This window comes from Cibotium barometz, chromosome 26 (assembly GCF_041138505.1).
Source record: "Cibotium barometz isolate CiBa-2024 chromosome 26, ASM4113850v1, whole genome shotgun sequence".
Lineage (NCBI taxonomy): Eukaryota > Viridiplantae > Streptophyta > Polypodiopsida > Cyatheales > Cibotiaceae > Cibotium > Cibotium barometz.
The window spans coordinates 54,830,209-54,848,316 of NC_141071.1; the positions used below are offsets into that span (position 1 = coordinate 54,830,209).

Here is an 18,108-nt window from a genome sequence, read left to right on the forward strand (position 1 = left end):
AACTTGATCCACTAGGTCAAGTGTTAACAGTAGCAATCTGTCATCAGCACAATCCACCAAAGAAATGATTGATCCTCCCCATTCATATTACCAAAAAGTTGCATCTATACAACACAAGGGTGCCCATTGCCTATCTCTATTTATATATACAAGACTTATGGCTAGGCAAATGTTACATCAACGAGACCCATGACTATACATAATGTGAAATGCTCTTAGACTAGAGGTGGGGATTTCCTAATGTACGAAAACTGTGAACATATACATAGACACTAGAATATTACTAGCTTTTTGCCCCCCCTACACATTCCATGGGCAGCCAGATACTATAAATATGAGGCCATGTCTACAGGTTACTTTTAGTAATGAGAAAGAGGTAATCCCAATAATCACAGTTGAGTTTTCTTGGTGGTTAATAACTTACATGCTTTCCCTCTCTCCCTTTGATGCATGCTTGTGGATTGTGGGTGTTTTCTTTGATGTGTTTCTTGTGATGTTCTCTCTCTTTCTCTCTAGCTTTCTCACCACTCCAAGCACCATTGGCATTGAGGTTGAGGTGAGCTTTTCCATAGATCCTTCCCTCTTTACTCCCTTGCCACTCTTGCAAGGCACACCTTTGGTGATGTAAGTGCAGTGGTCTAGCTTCCCTACATAAGAGGGGGTTGTCACCTTTGATGCCTAGATACAATCCCTTTATTGATCCTCCCCCCTCATATTTAGAAAGATTGGGAGACAAAATTTGTAGACTACCTCCAAATTGAAAGCAACATTCTCCCGAGCATTGTTTTTGTCTGCTTCATCTCTCCATTTAATCATCCACTTAGAAACCATCTTGTTCCCCTACAATCTCAATAATAAAAACCGACTCATGGTGGGAAACATAAATTGATAGATCCTCGGGTCTCACAAGCTCATTGTCAAACATACCAAGCTATCTCCTGCACCAAAAACCGCTTTCAATCTACTAACATGAAAGATAGGATGCATGCGAACTCTATCCAGCCTCATTAATCTTTTTAAAGATCAAATAATATCCCGAGTATTTCAGAGACAACTTTAAATACTTTTGGTTGCTCAATTCATGGTTTCTATGTATACCTATGCACGTGACTTATAACCAAACTAATAGGCAATCCAATCAACAATTAATTAAAACCAATACCAAACTAATAGTCAATCCAATCAACTATTGTTTAAAACCAATACCAATGACCAAGCTTTAGAATCCTTGAAAGAAATTGAGCTATGATAACAAATGAAAACACCCACTAAATAAGTTGTCCTCAAAAGACATTGAGCTATGATACCAAATGGAACACCCAATGCTAGCTATAAACATCTTTTTGAGAAGCTAATGCCTGAGGTAATTTAGCATTAGCAGTAGTACAAACTAGCCTTTTTTTAAGGAGTTCACAAGAAAACGAGTTTGAATCTATCATAGTTAAAGTAAAGTAATTAATAAAGATATTATTTTGTTCAAACAAAAATACAAAGGGGCTTACTTATAGTACGTTTATTTATTTATGAAATGCAACTATTATATTAAGTTTTGAAAATATATCAATCGATACACCCCAATGCATTGCAGAAAGGCAAAAAATACACGATAATAACTTCTATATGTTAAGCCTTTACTCTTTATAGTTTGACCCTCTTCTAGTGACGTAGACCACATAGTCTAGTACCAAAATAATTTGCCACATTGGATAAAAAGCCTTAGCCTCTCAAATATGAGGGGGTAACACATGGATAAAAGAGTAGGAGATTTTTTTTGCAAAGGGATTTACTTATAGTACACTTATTTATTTATGAAATACAACTATTATATTAAGTTTTGAAAATATAACAATTAATACACCCCAGTGCATTGTAATAAAGGTAAAAAATAGTACATGATAATAGCTTCTATATGTAAAGTCTTTACTCTTTATAGCTTGCCCCTCTTCTTGTGACTTAGACTGCAAGGTCTAGTACCAAAATAATTTACCACATTGACCAAAAAGCCTTAGCCTCTCAAATATGAGGGGGTAACACATGGATAAAAGAGTAGGATATTTTTTTTGCACAAGGCTCTTGAGGTTGCAACGCACGTATTCAATTATAACCCTTAAATCTGGCTAATGGAGATGGCTACATGCCTAACCCTTAAATCTGGCTAATGGAGATGGCTACATGCCTAACCCTTAAATCTGGCTAATGGAGATGGCTACATGCCTAACAAGGCAAGGCCACCTTAGTTGCCATCTAGAAAGCATCATTGAACCAATCAACTTGATTCACCTACATTCATCAACTACATTCAATTAATGTGGTTTGCCTTTACCCGATGATATTTAAGGACCATTGCAACCTACGCTAGTCACAACAAAAAGGTCAAAGTCTAGGCACCTACTCTTTGTGTAAGTAATTATCGGCATCATTAGTGTGCATGAAACTAACCTCAGCCCACATGGTGAATAAGGGCACTTACACATATGGTTCAGAAATGCCGGGCTCAAGTGCATGTCTAGGGAGATCGACAAGGGTCTATGAGCTTGGGTGGGGGAGAGCTCCCTCAAAGTGGCCATTTTTTCCCAAAAAATTCAAGGGCAAGGGAAGCATGTAAACCACCTCATAAATCTATTGAGACAAATTAAATGTCGCTAATGTGGCATTTAATTAATATATCCTTAGGAGATGAGTTTCACCCCACCCCACCCCACCCCACGCTCTCCCTCTCCTATGTCTCACTCCCTCTACTCGTTGAGTGAGCACTTTGAGGCTTTTTATAAAGAATTATGGACCTTAAATAGAAAGGATATGGGTGAATGCATGCAAATAGAAAGTAGATGGGTAAATGTATGCATATAGAAATGATATGGGTGAGGCCTACGAGCGTGTAGTTGAGTTGGTAGAATAGTTGGATTCCATTGCAATAATGAGGACCTGGGTTCGATGCCGTCAAGCTGCGTCGAGACAGGGGTGTGTGTTGTGAGCAGATGAATAATCCACCTTCCCACTAACATAGAAACGATAACGAGGGTCATCATTTTATTGCCATAAATAGAGAGGATATGAGGTCATCATTTTATTGATTTTTTCAAGCATTAATCATTACATACTAAAATGAAACCTTAGAAAAACACTCTTATTTTTGAAAATCAACAGAATATATATTTAATGGAAATGCAAAAAACATTTTGGTGCCATATATTTTTTGTTGGTGTTGTATATTCACACTTTTTGTTGGTGCTGTATTAATAAGGCGACTTATTAATAGCATAAATTTATGGCTGCTAAGGTTGAAACATCTCGACAATCTCTGCCACCACTCCCTTGGCGCCCACGCCCTTGTTGCTAGTCCCACCAATCTCCGCTGCCACCCCCTTGGTTCCCACCTTCTCAACTATCTCCGCCACCACCCCCTTGGGCTTTCCCGGATAGGATTTGCTTAAAGCACTTCACACTAGAGCTACTCGATAAGGCTTTGGCTACACGACGGAGACTGGAGTAGGGGTTTTCGCTCCACGATAGGGCCATCCGATCAAGGTTTTTGCCTTGAGGTGAGGACTAGGGCTTGGCTCAACGGCAGGGCCTCTGAGAGTACAACCTTCATCGTCGTCTTGTCGTCACACTGGCCTTCTCTTGTGACTGTGTGGAGTCTGCGAGAGACAGAAAGCCTACGCTTTTCACAACCACTCCTACGGCTAATTGAGACTCTTGAGGCTGCAACCAGCCCCCGTAACCCGTGGGGCAGTGCACTTAGGAGGAAGCTACGAAGAAAGAGAGAGAGGTTGTTCCACTCGGCCATGAGCTTCTTGAGACGCACGCTTGCCACATATACCTACACGAAAGTCCTTCCAATTATAAAAATATCCAAAATCAACTATTTCTAATTCAGCCGTTAATGCACCTTAGAAGAAAAGAATTCCTCCAAGTGCAAACTAATTAATTAATAAGAGAAACATTTTGGGTGCATATTTGAGCAATGTGGGTGGAAAAAAATACCTTTATCCTTTCATCACTCAAAAAATTGCGCATTAGATGTGAGCATTATATCCATGGCTTGGATATGAATGCGGGTGGGTGCTGCTACGCAAGCTCAGAAGAGTCATGGGCCTGCGAGAGCTGGGCTTTATTCCGGGCGAGCCCTTCCCTTCGCTCACGCAGCATTCCTTTTGGGACAAACGAGTAAGCCCATTTCGTTGCTTTCGGCCGGAAGAGCAGCAACTCGTGCAGCTAACCACCACCACCACCAACAACGACAACAATAGGAGCCAGATTTATCCATATTGGGTAAAGAAGCATCGCTCCCTCTCTCGCAGAATCGTAGAGCTCACCAAAAGACGCCAGCTCGATTTGGTAAGCCTCACCCTTCTTGATTGCTTATGTATCACATGCATGCAATGTGTATGTATGTATGTATGTATCACACATGTATGCATGTACGTATAATAATCCGTGACCAGTTTTTTGTGTCATTGTCTGATGATTTCGTTCATCTCTCTCACCCCAAAATGTAATGGTAAGCTACCATTGATCTAACCCTCTTCATCCCTCGGTTTGCTCCAGGCCCTTCAAATACTAGATGATGCCATCCTGAATAACTTCAGACCTAATCGAGTGGTGATGAACTCTGCGCTTGCAGCATGCGTACATTGCGGTGATCTGTCTCGTGCCCATACCATCTTTGAGAGTATGCTGCAGCCAGGCAATTGCGGAGTAGATGGTGTAACCTATGCAATCCTCATAAAAGTACGCAAATCACCTCAACATAGTCTGTTGTTCAAGTTGTCAATCCCCTCACTATGTCTAAGCTAGAATCGCATTCACATTTCAAAGGTGGTCAAATGGCTAATTGATGATGTTGTAGCCGGTGGCAAAATTGTTGTAGGGGCTTGGTAAGAGTAGGATGTTGGACGAGGCTTTTGAGCTTGTAGAAGCTCTCGAGAATGGGACAGCTCCAGGGGCCCCGGCATTGACAGAGGTCCACCTTCGTACTTTACTCAATGCCTTTGCAGATGCAGGTGAATTTGGCATCTTCTTTTCACCTTCCTTTTCGTCTAGATTTGATAGCTTTGGGTGATGAGTGTTCGTTTTTCTCAAGTGGTTTAGAATGTTTTGTACCTTTATATGCATTTTTTTTTGGTTATGTCCTACAAAATATTTGCTTTGTGAGGTTTTTAGTTGTGAATATAATCCAAGCTAAGCATTGTTAACTTGGGAGATGTCCACAGATTTAAACTTTTATGTGTTGCTAGCATGTTTGCAATCGAAGAAAATTGTGTTTAGCCATGGCTTACTCCAGACCAGAAAGCGGAGGCAGGCAAGACCGGTGGCAAGTTGAGTGCTGAGGAGATTGCTTAGCACAAGGAGGAGGTTAGGTGTTTCCTTTGTCATACAAAAGGACACACTTCTCGGGAGTGTCCTAAGAAGACTATCGCTCCAAAGATCGCCGCCTCAACCTCCACGGCTTCAATGGTGAGCCCAGCTCCCACACAGTCCCCAATGGCTGCCCCTAGTTCTTCAAATCCCAACGCTTTTGTTGGAGCAATCATTAGTCGAGAGCTCGAAGATAAGCTGAAGGGTGCCCATGACCAAGAGTATGAGCGCAATGAATTGCTCAAGATCTTTGGCTACATAGGTGGCCAGAGAGGAGTCATCTTGTTTGACAGCGGCAGCAGGGAGGACATGGTCACGGAACAGGCCGCTTGGCGTTCCCGTTTCGTCTTGACTTTGGTGGACAAGCAAGTTGAGGGTTTTAGCACAGGCATGACGACGAGCGTCAAGTATGAAGCTCTAGGTGCTGAATTAGTTATTCAGGACATAAGTTTATGCGTGATTTTATGGTTGTCCTCTTGTAGGAGCAGACATATAATTGGGCATTCAATGGTTTCACAAGTTTCTTCCTGATGTCAAGTGGGACAAGCACACTTTCCAGATTAGTCAGAATGTGTCAAACGCCCCAGTGACTATTAAGTGTGAGCGAGGAATTCTGAACTTTCCGCTCATAAGCCACTTGCAGGCTAAACGAGCAATCAAGAAAGGCACACATTGTGTGATGATTTACATCTAGACTGCCCAGACGGTGGCCAGTGCTTCCGAGAAGTATTTGGCTCTCCATGGAAAGTTCCAGAAGATTTTTCTTCGGTACAATCTTCCTCCCGAGCTCCCCCCGTCCAGACCGGAGGACCATAAGATTGATCTCCTCCCAGGCTCGGAACCCTCGAGCAAATTTCCATATCGCCTTTCCAAGGCAATGGAATCAGAGTTCGATCGCCAACTCCAAGAATTGTTGCAATTTGGCTTTATCCACCCCAGCGTGTCACCATTTGTAGCACCGATCCTATTTGTCAAGAAAAAAGATGGGTCTTCTTGTTTGTGTGTCGATTATCGTGCACTCAATAAGCTGACTATCAAGAGTAGATTCTTGATGCCTCGAATAGATTATATTCTTGAGAGGCTGAATGGGGCTAAGGTGTTCTCGAAACTCGATTTGAAGAGTGGGTATCACTAGGTGAGGATTGTTGAGGGAGACATCTCCAAGAAAACCTTCCGTACGGAATGGGCCCACTATGAATGTGTTCATATCTTCCGTACGGAATGGGCCCACTATGAATGTGTTCATATCTTTTGGCTTGACGAACGGCCCAGCCACATTTAACCGCACGATGATGCGTGTGTTTTGGGAATTGATTGGAAAGTGTGTGCATATTTCTCGACGACATACTAGTATTTTCAGCTATGGTTGAGCAGCATGACATTGATGGGGAGAAAGTCCCGAAGTTGCTGGAAAGCAACCAGCTCTACGTCAATGAGAAGAAGTCGGAATTTGATTTGTTCAAGGTTCATTACCTTGGATATATAATTAGTGCAGAAAGCATTCGACTTGATCCGGCCAAGGTGGTCGAGATTGTCAATTCGGAAGTACCACAAACTGTTTATATAACATCAGATCCTTTGTGGGTATATGCTAGGCATACTCCACCCACATAAACAAGTTTTATAACGTCTCGATGGATCTCACCGATGTGCTAAAGGGTATCAAGACAAGAAGGCAACAGATTCGGATGACTCCACGAGGGTTGGAGGCATTCAAGAACCTCAAGGTAGCTTTGTCAGAGGCGCCTTGTCTAGCACTTGCCTCGTAGGACGAGCCATTCCAGGTGATCACTAATGCGAGTAACATAGCAATTGGAGTTGTATTACAACAGAATGGTCATCCAGTAGCTTACATGTCTTGTTAGTTATTGCCCGCAGAAGAGAATTACTTAGTCTACGATCGGGAACTCCTCGCAGTTATACATGCCTTGAAACATTGGAAACATTTTCTTTATGGCGGTGACTTTGAGGTTCGCATTGACCATCAGGCATCATGCTGGATTCAGACAATGCCAAGTGCACAGTGGAGTGACCGACAGCACCGTTGGAGCCAGATATTCCAGTAATTTGGTGGTATGATTGAGTAGCTTCCAGGAAAGGCCAATCTAGTAGCTGATGCTTTAAGTAGGAAGAGACAGGCAACGTTGATTCAGACCACTAGACTTGACCTTGTTGGTATGAGACTAGATGACATGAAGCACACGTACGTAAATTTTGAGGAATTCAGTACACAGTGGGAACATGCATTGGATACTATAGGACCATGCCACTTTTTGATACGCGATGGTTGGCTTTTCTACAAAGACCGACTATGTGTCATGAAGTCGTCCAGGGCAGCTCTTCTCCATGACGCCCATAATGCCATTACTGGTGGTCATAGGGGCATGAATTCGACTTTGGAGAAGATGGAACGACAATATTGTTGGCCAAAGATGTGTTTTTATACGTACCAACACTGTGATATTTGTCAAAAAGTGAAAGCTCCTCGTGGGAAGAAGATAGGGTTGTTATGATAGCCCTTGCAATTCCTGAGAGACCTTTCCAAGATACTTCGATGGATTTTGTCACGAACCTGCCTCCCAGTCCAGGTAAGCATAATACTCAGTGCTTAACTATAGTTGATAGATTTAGCAAATTTGTTATGCTTTTTCCATGCAGGGCCAATGTGACCGCGGAGGATGTTGCCTATTTGTTCATTCGGCATTGGTACCCGATTGGCGGAATTTTTGGGACCATAGTGTTGTAAGAATGCGCAGCGGAAGACTAACGCACGTAGGAGACGCATAACCATCGAGCTCCACGAACACCCCCAATGGGCACTGCAGCATCCTTCCACTGGGCTCCCATCTCCCGGTGAGCTGCCCCCCAAAACACCGGCCAGAGGAGATAACTATGACAAGGTGCCACTCTAGCCTATATATGGCTCTTCAACTTCCCATGCTTCCACTTATGGGATAATCCAAGGCACCTTCTAGCCATAGATCACACGCTCGAAATCGCCGACCTTCCAACACCCTCCCTCGATTTGAGCTCCGCAAGCCACCGAGGCGTGAGGAGGTCACCCAAGACCACACACGCCTGAGCCGCCCAGGACCACACGCGCCCGGGCTCTGGTACCATGTAAGAATGCGCAGCGGAAGACTAACGCACGTCGGAGACGCATCACCATCGAGCTCCACGAACACTACCAACGGGCATTGCAGCATTCCTCCACTGGGCTCCCATCTCCCAGTGAGCCGCCCTCTAAAACACCGGCTGAAGGAGATAACTATGACAAGGTGCCACTCTAGCCTATATATGGCTCTTCAACTTCCCATGCTTCCACTTATGGGATAATCCAAGGCACCTTCTAGCCATAGATCACACACTCGAAATTGCCAACCTTCCAACAAGTATCAGACCGAGATGCCAAGTTTACCAGTCGTTTTTGGAGGGCATTGTTTGATAACTTTGGTACTAAATTGAATTTTTCCAGTGTATTTCACCCACAGACGGACGGCTAGACAGAAATCTACAACCAGTTGGCCTTTGATGTGCTGAAGTGTTATGTCCACAATCAGCAAGGTAAGTGGGAATCTTATTTGCCTTTAGTTTAAGCTGTGTTGAATGATTTCTTTTTCTTCAGCTATTGGCAGGACTCCATATGAGGCAGCGTTTGGAAGACCATTCCAGTCACTATTGACCAGGACCTCGTCTTCAGTACCTAAAGCGAATAGATTGATGGAGTCTTACTAGGAGTCAGGAAAAGACAGGTTGGCTAAAGCGTAGGAGGCCTACACTCGACAGGCCAATAAAGACTGAAGGGATATGAAGTTTTCGGAAGGTGATTGGGTATATATTCGGATTATGAAGCAAAGGTTGAAACGGGTGGGCAAGTGATGCCCAAAGTTGTCATTCAGGAGCTTCGGACCTTTTCTCATCCAGAGAAAGATTAACGACGTTTCAATGAATTTAAAGCTACTCCAAGTTGGACTATGCACGATGTGTTCCACGTCAATTGGTTAAAACCATATGCAGGTACGATCCCTTCGGAAGTTAAAGATGAGGCGGAACCAGATATCATTGATGGAGCTGAAGTTATGGTTCGAGAACAGATCCTTTTGCACTGCTTCAAGCATGGCTCAAGCCGAAGGCAAAGACAGTTCCTCACAAAGTTTCAGGACCGAGATACCCACGAAGCGGTATGGCTTGACAAATAGTTTTCGACGATTATCTGGCGTTATTGACGGATTATTTGGAGGCTATGCAGCTTCCGTCAAGTTAAGCAGAAGGGGATGTCACGTGCATCCTACACTTGGATGCCACGTAGACATATCTATACAGAAGGTGCAGGACCTGGGGTGGAAAACTGGTCCCATGTGAGCCCAGTCCGGGACGAATCAACCAGGGTTCCACTCCATTCGTCCGAGGTCAGGTGTGCATTGTCCTGCACATCGTCCAAGGCCAAGTGTGCATTGTCTAGCACATGAAACAGTTCCAATCCGCACTGTGAGTCTCCCTTTGGATGGCAATTGTTCTGTATGTTTGGTCCGTGGTGACCAGATGTGAGATGCAATCCGCACTGTGAGTCTCCCTTTGGATCGCAATTGTTCTGTATGTTTGGTCCGTGGTGACCAGATGTGAGATGGCTGTGTAGATGTAGGTATGCATCAGGTCTGGGCATGGGGAAGGCTATGGGCCACCCCAAGGGGCCAGGCAGGCCCCAGGACTTGCCCACCAGCCCAACGAAGGGCTGGGCAGGCTGTCGGCCAGCCCAAGAGGGCTTGGCCAGGCAGCCGACTTGCCTTTGGGCCAGCCCAACCCATGGGGCAGCCAAGACTGCAGGCGGCCAGTGTCTAGGGGCTGCCCAGCAGCTTGCGTTGGCCTGGAGAGCAGGCCACAGAGGCGGACAGGCCAATCAGGCAGCTCAGGTGTGAAATGTGGGACTTTACAGCATTAAATACTAGTTAATAAGTCGTGGAGAGAAAAAGTATCCAGCCGACCAGCATCAAATAGGGGTATAAATACCCAGTGCATAAATCAATCCCAATCATCTCATAATTCACAAAGTGCTGGAGCTAACTCAAGGGCCAGGAGAGCCAAGGAGAAGCTAATGCAAAGGGTGAATAATTGAAGGTCAAGGGCAGAGGATCCTCCTCAGCCAAGAAGGTTGAGGTTCAGTCTTTTATTTTCAGATTTGCATCATTCTAATAAAAGCAAATACACCATTCGTGGTGGGGGCCCTACAGAGGGTATTCGGGACCCAATACTGTGTCCTCCTCTCTCTCTCTCTCTCTCTCTCTCTCTCTCTTTTTCTGCACATCTACATTCCCTTGCTAGCCAGTGGTCGAAAGGTTGCAGTAAGGGCAAAGGGAAGTATTCACAGGAGAAGTCTTTTGAGCAGGAGCTCGACTTCGATCGTGGCGCCTTGAAGGCAGAGAGGACCTGTAACAATTGTGGCGAGAAAGGACAGTATTGGGGGAAATGTCCTAAGTGGAGCACCGAGAAGGGTGCAGATTCCTCAGTAGTAACTGTGAAGACTCTAGATTTTGTGCACTTGGAGATTATGGACACGGATGCTTCATCTTCTTCGAGCAGGGAGGCAGTTGGACTCACCACTAGGGACGCATGTCACATCCTGATTGGTGACAAGTCTACTATCCCTATTCTGAGGGCAGGTTAGAGATCGTTCCTGATGGCAGAGGGGGGAAGCATTCCTCCCAGGTTCTTTTTGTCCCATCCCTTGGTTTTCATCTGTTGTCAGTGTATGAGGTTTGCTAGACTGGTGTACGGGTGGAGTTTGATGAGCATTTTGTTGCTCTCCGGGACAAAGTAACATGCCAGATTGTATGGGAAGGCGGAGTGGAGAATGGGATCTACAAACTCTCAACACTCCCTCTTACAAGTTCTCAGTTAGGTGATTTGTGGCAGTTTCGTCATGACCACTTGAATGTGGATGCGTTGCGGCAGCAGGCTTTCCCGGACTAGATGGTGGATGGCTTGCCAGATGTTGGCAGCAGTAGGCAGGGACATTCCAGTTCTTGCATTTGTCAGTCAGAGGAACCTTTGCAGGTGAACTATGCTTTGATGTCTTGTATCATTCGGGACAAAGAGCCTACTGCAGTTGAGGAAGCTCTTTTTTCCCAAGGGACTTGTAGAAAAGCCATGCAAGTAGTAGATGGTGACTTGCAGGAGGAGGTGTCTGTTGAGCAGCCTCCAAGCTTTGAGGTTCTGGGTTCAAAAGGGGTCGTTTACAGGTTTCGGAAGGCCTTGTATGGTCTTGAGCAGGTTCCCAAGGCTTGGCATACCAAAGTTACAGTTGATGATCCTTGTGAGCAGGCTGATGCCTCCTTGTATCGGAAGCGTGTTGGTCCATTGATTTGATTGCTGAACACCAGATTGGACTTGAACTTTCCTGTGGGGCTGTTGAGCTCATTCATGTAGATGCCTTTGAAGACTCATTGGGACACAGGATTGCAGATCTTGCGGTAACCGCAGGGTACGAAGGATCTTGGACTCTTCTATGACACTAGAGAGGGAACAATGGAACAAGTCAGACTTCAAGGTTGGAGTGACTCAGATTGGGGAGGAGATCCAGACATTAGGAGATCTACATCAGGCTACGGATTTACCCTTGGTTTAGGAGCTATTTCATGGAGCAACAAGAGGCAGCCAACCATTGCCTTGTCTTCTACAGAGGCAGAGTACCGGGCTGCTTGTGGTGCTGCTTGCGAGGTTGTGTGGCTGCGGAGGTTACTTGGCGAGATTGGGTTTCCACTAGCGGAACCTACGGTCATCCAGAGTCACTTTGTTTGTGAGGAGTTTTTTGTTGATGACATCTTGCTAGAGTTTTGTTCAACGGAGAACAATGTGGCGGACCTCTTCATAAAGTCTCTACCTTAGGCGACTTTCGCAAGAACAAGAGAATGAGTCGTGTGCAAAAGTGCTGCGCTCCCTCACCGTCCCTGCTCGCTTGGGCCCTCCGTCCCTTCTCTTCACATCATAGCGCCTCCCCCCGTCTTCTTCTGCCCCCACCCCCCTGTTTTCGTCGTCTTCCTCCCCCCTCTTCCCTACGTAACTGCGCTTCTCTCCCCTGCCCGCATGTCCGCCCCCCTTTTGCGCCTTTGTCTGCCCTCCATTTGCGCCCCTATCCGCCCCTTCAGCGCCCTTTGTCCGTTCCCACCATTTGCCCCCCCCCCCGTCCTTCGCCTTCCCCCTCTTTGTCGCGGTTTTTGCCCCCTTGAGCCTGCCCCTCCCCTTCCTCTTAGTCTTTTTCTGTACCCTCTTTTTCTCCCGTTCCCTGCAGGTTTGTTTCAGGTCTTCGGGGTGTTTCATTCGGCAAGTCTCGGCCTTTTTTGGTCTTTCCCTCGGGAGGACTCCATGGCAGCCACTCTGTAATCCCAGGCCACCGTTGCTTGCCTATCTCTTTCCGATGGGGACGTTTAGATCCTCGCCACGATTGTTGCAGCACTAGAGGCCTCCACCCTGGTTTGCAAGATTGTCGGTAATTGCCCTGCGCGTGGCCAACTCAGGGATCTTCTTCAGGCTAGCCTCGTAGGTGCGCCTGCAAAGATCGTAGACATTCATCCTTTGGGGTGTGGCTACTACCAGGTTGAGTTCGACTGGCCAGCAGCATCTGATCTTGTCATGCAGCTGAGCCCCGTTAGGCCTTCTTTGCCCGATGGCAGCACGGCTTCGACCCGGCATCCGACCCTCTCGCTGGAGTTTCAGGCTTTCCCGTGACTGTCCCCGTGACAGGCCTCAGGAAGTAATACCTTCCTCTTCTCCTCTTATCCGAGGGCGCCTTGAGCATGGGACTTCCCAGGTTTCTCGGAGATTGGATTGCACATAGGCTTCTACCTTAGGCGGAGTAGGAGAGAGGCCTGACAGGGATTTGAGGTAGAGGAAGGCTAAGCATCGACATCGACATCGACTCGGCTATTCCTCAAGAGTGGTTGACTTCAATTCCAGAACCCCCCCCCCCCCCCCCCCCCCCCCCCCCCCCCTTCCCCCCAGTGTGGCTAGGTGTGTTCACAGATTGGGTGGAGACTCTGGATGCCCCTTTCTTTGCATATATAACGCGGCTTGGTCGTAGGATCTAGATGCCTGAGATAGATGGCACACCGACAGTAGCAGCACAATGGCAGTCTTAGGGCCTATCACAGCGCTTCCTTTCAGATTTCTAGAAGAGGCTTTGGGATGGCTTTCGACCGAGGAAGATCACTTTCTGGCTGACGGCACATAGGAGTCTGGCGGTTGGTACTTGGCTGGCAGTCGGAGGTCGGTTAGCAGCTTGCTCGAGGTGCAGCTACCCCCAGGAGTCTCAGGACATTGCCTTTGGGATTGCCCGAAGGCTCAGCGGATTTGGTAGCGGATTCTCCTCATCTTCGCTATGGACAGGGCATCGACCCGGATCATCACTTGGGGTACTGTCGCTTGGGACACCGAGGCTAGAGTGGTGCTAGTTTGTACTCTGAGGCTCCCTTTGGAATGATGTCAGGTGACCAGGTGACCTGAGTAGCTGTTTGCAACCAGTTGCTAGGCATCTGTAGAAGCATGTAGGATTGCATGTAGATGGGGCCAGCCCTTAGGGCTACCCCAGGAAAGAGATGTTGCATGTCTTGATTTGGGCATTGGGTAGGCTGTAGGCCACCCAAGAAGGGCCAGGAAAGATGTGGGATAATAGACTGCCACATGATAGTGTGAGCAGCGGAAGGCAGGAATCCATTCCAACAAGCTTCTGCTGCTGACAGACTGCTACCTATGCTGGCCGACAGGTTCCTGGGCTTGTCATAAGGCTTCCTTAAGTGTGTTAAACCCACTTTTCATCTGCTGCCCAAATCAGGGATTAGCCTTGAGACCAGCCATGTCCATATGTGCACTAGACAAGTTCGAGTGAGCTTGGGCAGCTCAATTGCGTACCCTACAATGGGTTCTAAGGCCTGAGGAATACCAGCGAAAAGAGAGCCAAAAAATGGCCCTCAAACAGCACCAAATTCCTTCATTTTGGATGGTGAAATAGTCCAATCAGGCTGCCCAACAATAGATCACACATAGTTTGTTAGGCAAGGTGTGAAACAACTTACAAAGTATGAACATGCAACCCTTGCAACCCCCCCAAAAAATAAACATGGGATAATGGCTTGGTCATACTGTTTGATGACCTGGGCATGCACACACAGACAATCTTACATTGTCAGTGATTTGCATAGAACAAATGCAAGGTGTATGTAGTGCAGTAGAATGGCTCAAACAGGAACTTGAAACGTGATTTTGTACAGTCTTAGCTCATAGCTGACATTTACAATCAATTTATGTTAAATTTACATGAACTGTTTTGACTTCCAAGCATGTTCTATGGAAGTGTTAGTTGTGGCTAAGCTCACAGCTTGGCTTCTAGGTGGATATTACATGCTCATGTCTGTATGAATAAGTAATTTGTCACAAGAAGCATATGGAGACATTCATTTCCATGATTTTGTTTACATACATGGAGATGGAGACTTGCAGGTGATTGTTGTTGGTTTTGCTGAGTAGACAGCTGTGCCATGTGTGTAGTGCAGGGGAAATGATGCGTGCACGTGGAGTGCTTATTAGGTACCGCCCTCTATTCAATCGAACGGGCCCATCCATATTCACATACAATATTCTTATCAAGGTCCTCTCTCTCAGGATTTTTACTTCAAATATTTAAAAACTCGATACATGATGGCTGCTAAAGTCTACTCTTGTTGTTATGAAGTGTAAGAAAATTTCAGAAAATATGCCAGTTTAGTTACCTTTCTTGTATTCATGTGCAATTTTTTTTGTAGGGTTATGCACGGTCTGCTAATCCAATGGAAGCTTTGAAGCTGAGAGAAGACATTAATAGATTGGGACTGCAACCACAAAAGATTACCTTCAATTCACTGATTCTAGCATGTGTGCGTGGAGGAAATTTGGGAGAGGCTCTACAGGTGCTGAAAGAGATGAAGGTGTGTCGCGACCTTTCTGGACAAAATTCTTTGCAAGAAAAGTCAGAAGTAAAGAAACTTGAAGACTGTTTGAACATTATGTGGATCGTTTTTCTAATCAAGTGTTGGTCTTTCTTCTCAGGAATCAGCACGGCAGTTGGAATCTTCTGAACTTCTTCCTGATATTGTAACTTACACCACTTTAATACAGGTATTGTATGGTCTTGTTAATGGCCTGCATGGCCTAATGTTGTTGTAAGGTTGAGAATTTTGGGATTGGGCTAGAGGTTACACCATGGTTATTCTATGTTAGGGTGACTATATGGAAGTGGAATCTCCTCAATAGGTTGATATCAAGGCCAGCAACAGTGCATTCATAGCTGGTGCCTTTGTTCGTTTCTCATTGGTGTTTGGCCAGTTCAGGAACCCTTAACCATGGCTTTTGATTGTGCAATTCGGGATTTAGGTTTCGAGTGTGATGAATATCAGTGGTACTAAGTATTTAATTAAGCATGATTTAGACTTAATGCTGAAAATTACAGAGTGTGGAGCTGAAAGCAGAATGATTGTATTGATGTCAAGCCTCTCTTAAATAGAGGGAAAAAGGTTACAATCGAGGAGTCATATCCCCTGTGTGGAGATGTGACCCTTGATTGAAGAATTGTCTTTTTGAATAGTTGTGGCCTTTGATCGAAGAGTTATGTCTCTTTGAATAGTTGTGGCTTCTGGAAGAAACTTGTCTTTCCTGGTAACCCTTTCAATGATGTCTCTTTAATTAATATAGTGATCAATAAATAATTAAGAAGTTAAGTTACAAATCGGGACATTTCCTCGCCAAGTCAATCCTAGATCACTTGATTTTTTTTGGGATCCACTGAGACACTTGCTGCTGAAATTGCGTGACACAAGTATTCGAAGGATATCTTAAAGAACTCTCTCTCCTTTGGATTGATGAAAAGAGCATTATCACGCGGGATTTAAAAATGTGCTGAAGATGCACGTTGTGTTCTTCGATTGAGTGGCTTATTTCCAAGATGCCATCCACATCCTTGTGCATCACTGCCATGGCGGGAGCCTCATCAGCCTCATCTCCCTTCTTTAGCTCTATTTCACCTCTCTCCTACACACCCACCATGGTGATCTATGAGCCTCCATAGCGCCAAGAGAGCAAGTTTGCACAACTCAAATGATATTCACTGTGATAATGAATCCACCCAAATACATGCTTTTATAGGCACCAAGGCCTTATCTTTTGACCCTTGATAAGAGGGAGTTCACAGATAGTGTGTTTGCACCACTAAGGACACTTGACTAGACTCTAGACTAACTCCGAAATACCCAACACTTCTACAGTATAGGCCTATCCTTGATTACTTGAATCTTCTTCCGTGCACGATGTACGCAGCTTTTTGGGATTGTGTTCCTATTACAGGCGGTACATACGGTATTTTGAAACACTTTTTGCTGAAATTACACGACCTTAATCTTCTTTGCATCGATGAAAAGAGCATTATCATGCACATACTCAAGAATACTCAAGATGCACTTTGTTTTCTTTGATAGAGTTAGTGAATACCAAGATGTTATCCAAATAGTTAATTGTGAACTTATTTGGATATGGTTGAAAAAGATCATTCATCAAGCTCATCCAGCTCATAAATATCACTGGGGCATTGGGTTATTCCCAATGGCATTCATAGTGACCATACTTTCTCCGACAAGTTGTTCCATATTCACCATCATTGCAAATGCGAGTTTGATGGTAACCTGATTTTAAATCAATCTTGGAGAGCAATTCATCAAATAACTAACTAATGTGAGGGAGAGGATACTTGTTCTTGATTGCTAACTTGTCTAGGTCGCGATAGTCACTACAAAGTCTGATCGACTTACCCTTCTTCTTGACAAGCAAAACTGGTATACCAAAGAGGTTATGTGGGATAGATATGACCTTTATCCAAGAGCTTTATGAATTTCGTTGGATTTCTTGTGATTTCGCAAAAGAAATTTTGAATGGTGCTTGAGTAGGGGAGTACTTTTCAGAGCCCAAAATTTTAAAACTCAAGTTGCATAATAACAGAGATGAGAAGAATACTGTATTATTGAAGTGATACAATAGATGGCAAAGCCCCACATCCATGTGCTTGTGTGAAGGCACCTTTGATCGTTGATCTGGAACAGCTAAAACGGAGGGTGTATGCTAGTAGAAGCTAGAGAGTAATCTTAGAGTGATGACGAATGAACTTTGGGACCTGACTTATCACCAGACAGATGGAAGAAGATTGAGAGGCCTCAGATCATGATGTTCTCACGTACGATCCTAAGCAAATCATCAGTGCAACATGAGATTGTGAGAGTAGCATTCGCCGCTCCACCGATGGAGGTAGATGCTCAGAGCTTTCTTCCAGACCATCTCATACATCCGCCGAGTGCAGGAGATGGGCCCACACAGGTAACCCCATCTAGCCATTGAGTCTTCACGGCTACTAACTGGAAAAGGGCATGACACTTGGTTTGCAAAAGTCTCCGTATGGTTCACATCACATGGTATAATGATGGACCTCCCACCACTACAATATGACCTCGCCTGCAGATCACACATGGAGAGATCAACCGGCTCTCCCGATTGGATATCTTTAGACATTGTATTCGGGATACTTGGGTGACACCCGGAGCTGAGCTTGGCTCGAAGATGGCCTTCTACAGAGACCATATCTGCCGACTATACTTGGGTGACACCCGGAGCTGAGCTTGGCTCGAAGATGGCCTTCTACAGAGACCATATCTGCCGACTCATCGAAGATAGCTTCATCAG

General features: G+C 45.3%; 1 protein-coding gene across 3 annotated transcripts in view; it reads left to right on the forward strand.

Moving 5' to 3' along the window:
- The first annotated feature begins 3,966 nt into the window (after positions 1-3,966).
- The window catches only part of LOC147624108 (pentatricopeptide repeat-containing protein At5g10690-like), a 56,926-nt gene continuing 42,784 nt past the window's right edge, over positions 3,967-18,108 (forward strand). For 2 of the 3 annotated variants that reach the window (XM_086820770.1, XM_086820771.1), the window contains exons 1-6: positions 3,967-4,341; positions 4,552-4,734; positions 4,874-5,006; positions 14,904-14,998; positions 15,153-15,314; positions 15,436-15,504. In XM_086820770.1, the coding sequence (XP_086676896.1) occupies positions 4,093-4,341; positions 4,552-4,734; positions 4,874-5,006; positions 14,904-14,998; positions 15,153-15,314; positions 15,436-15,504 (891 nt within the window). In that variant the 5' untranslated portion in view covers positions 3,967-4,092. Of the gene's footprint in view, positions 4,342-4,551; positions 4,735-4,852; positions 5,007-14,903; positions 14,999-15,152; positions 15,315-15,435; positions 15,505-18,108 lie in introns of all 3 variants that reach the window. The other variant, XM_086820773.1, reaches the window with a different exon arrangement.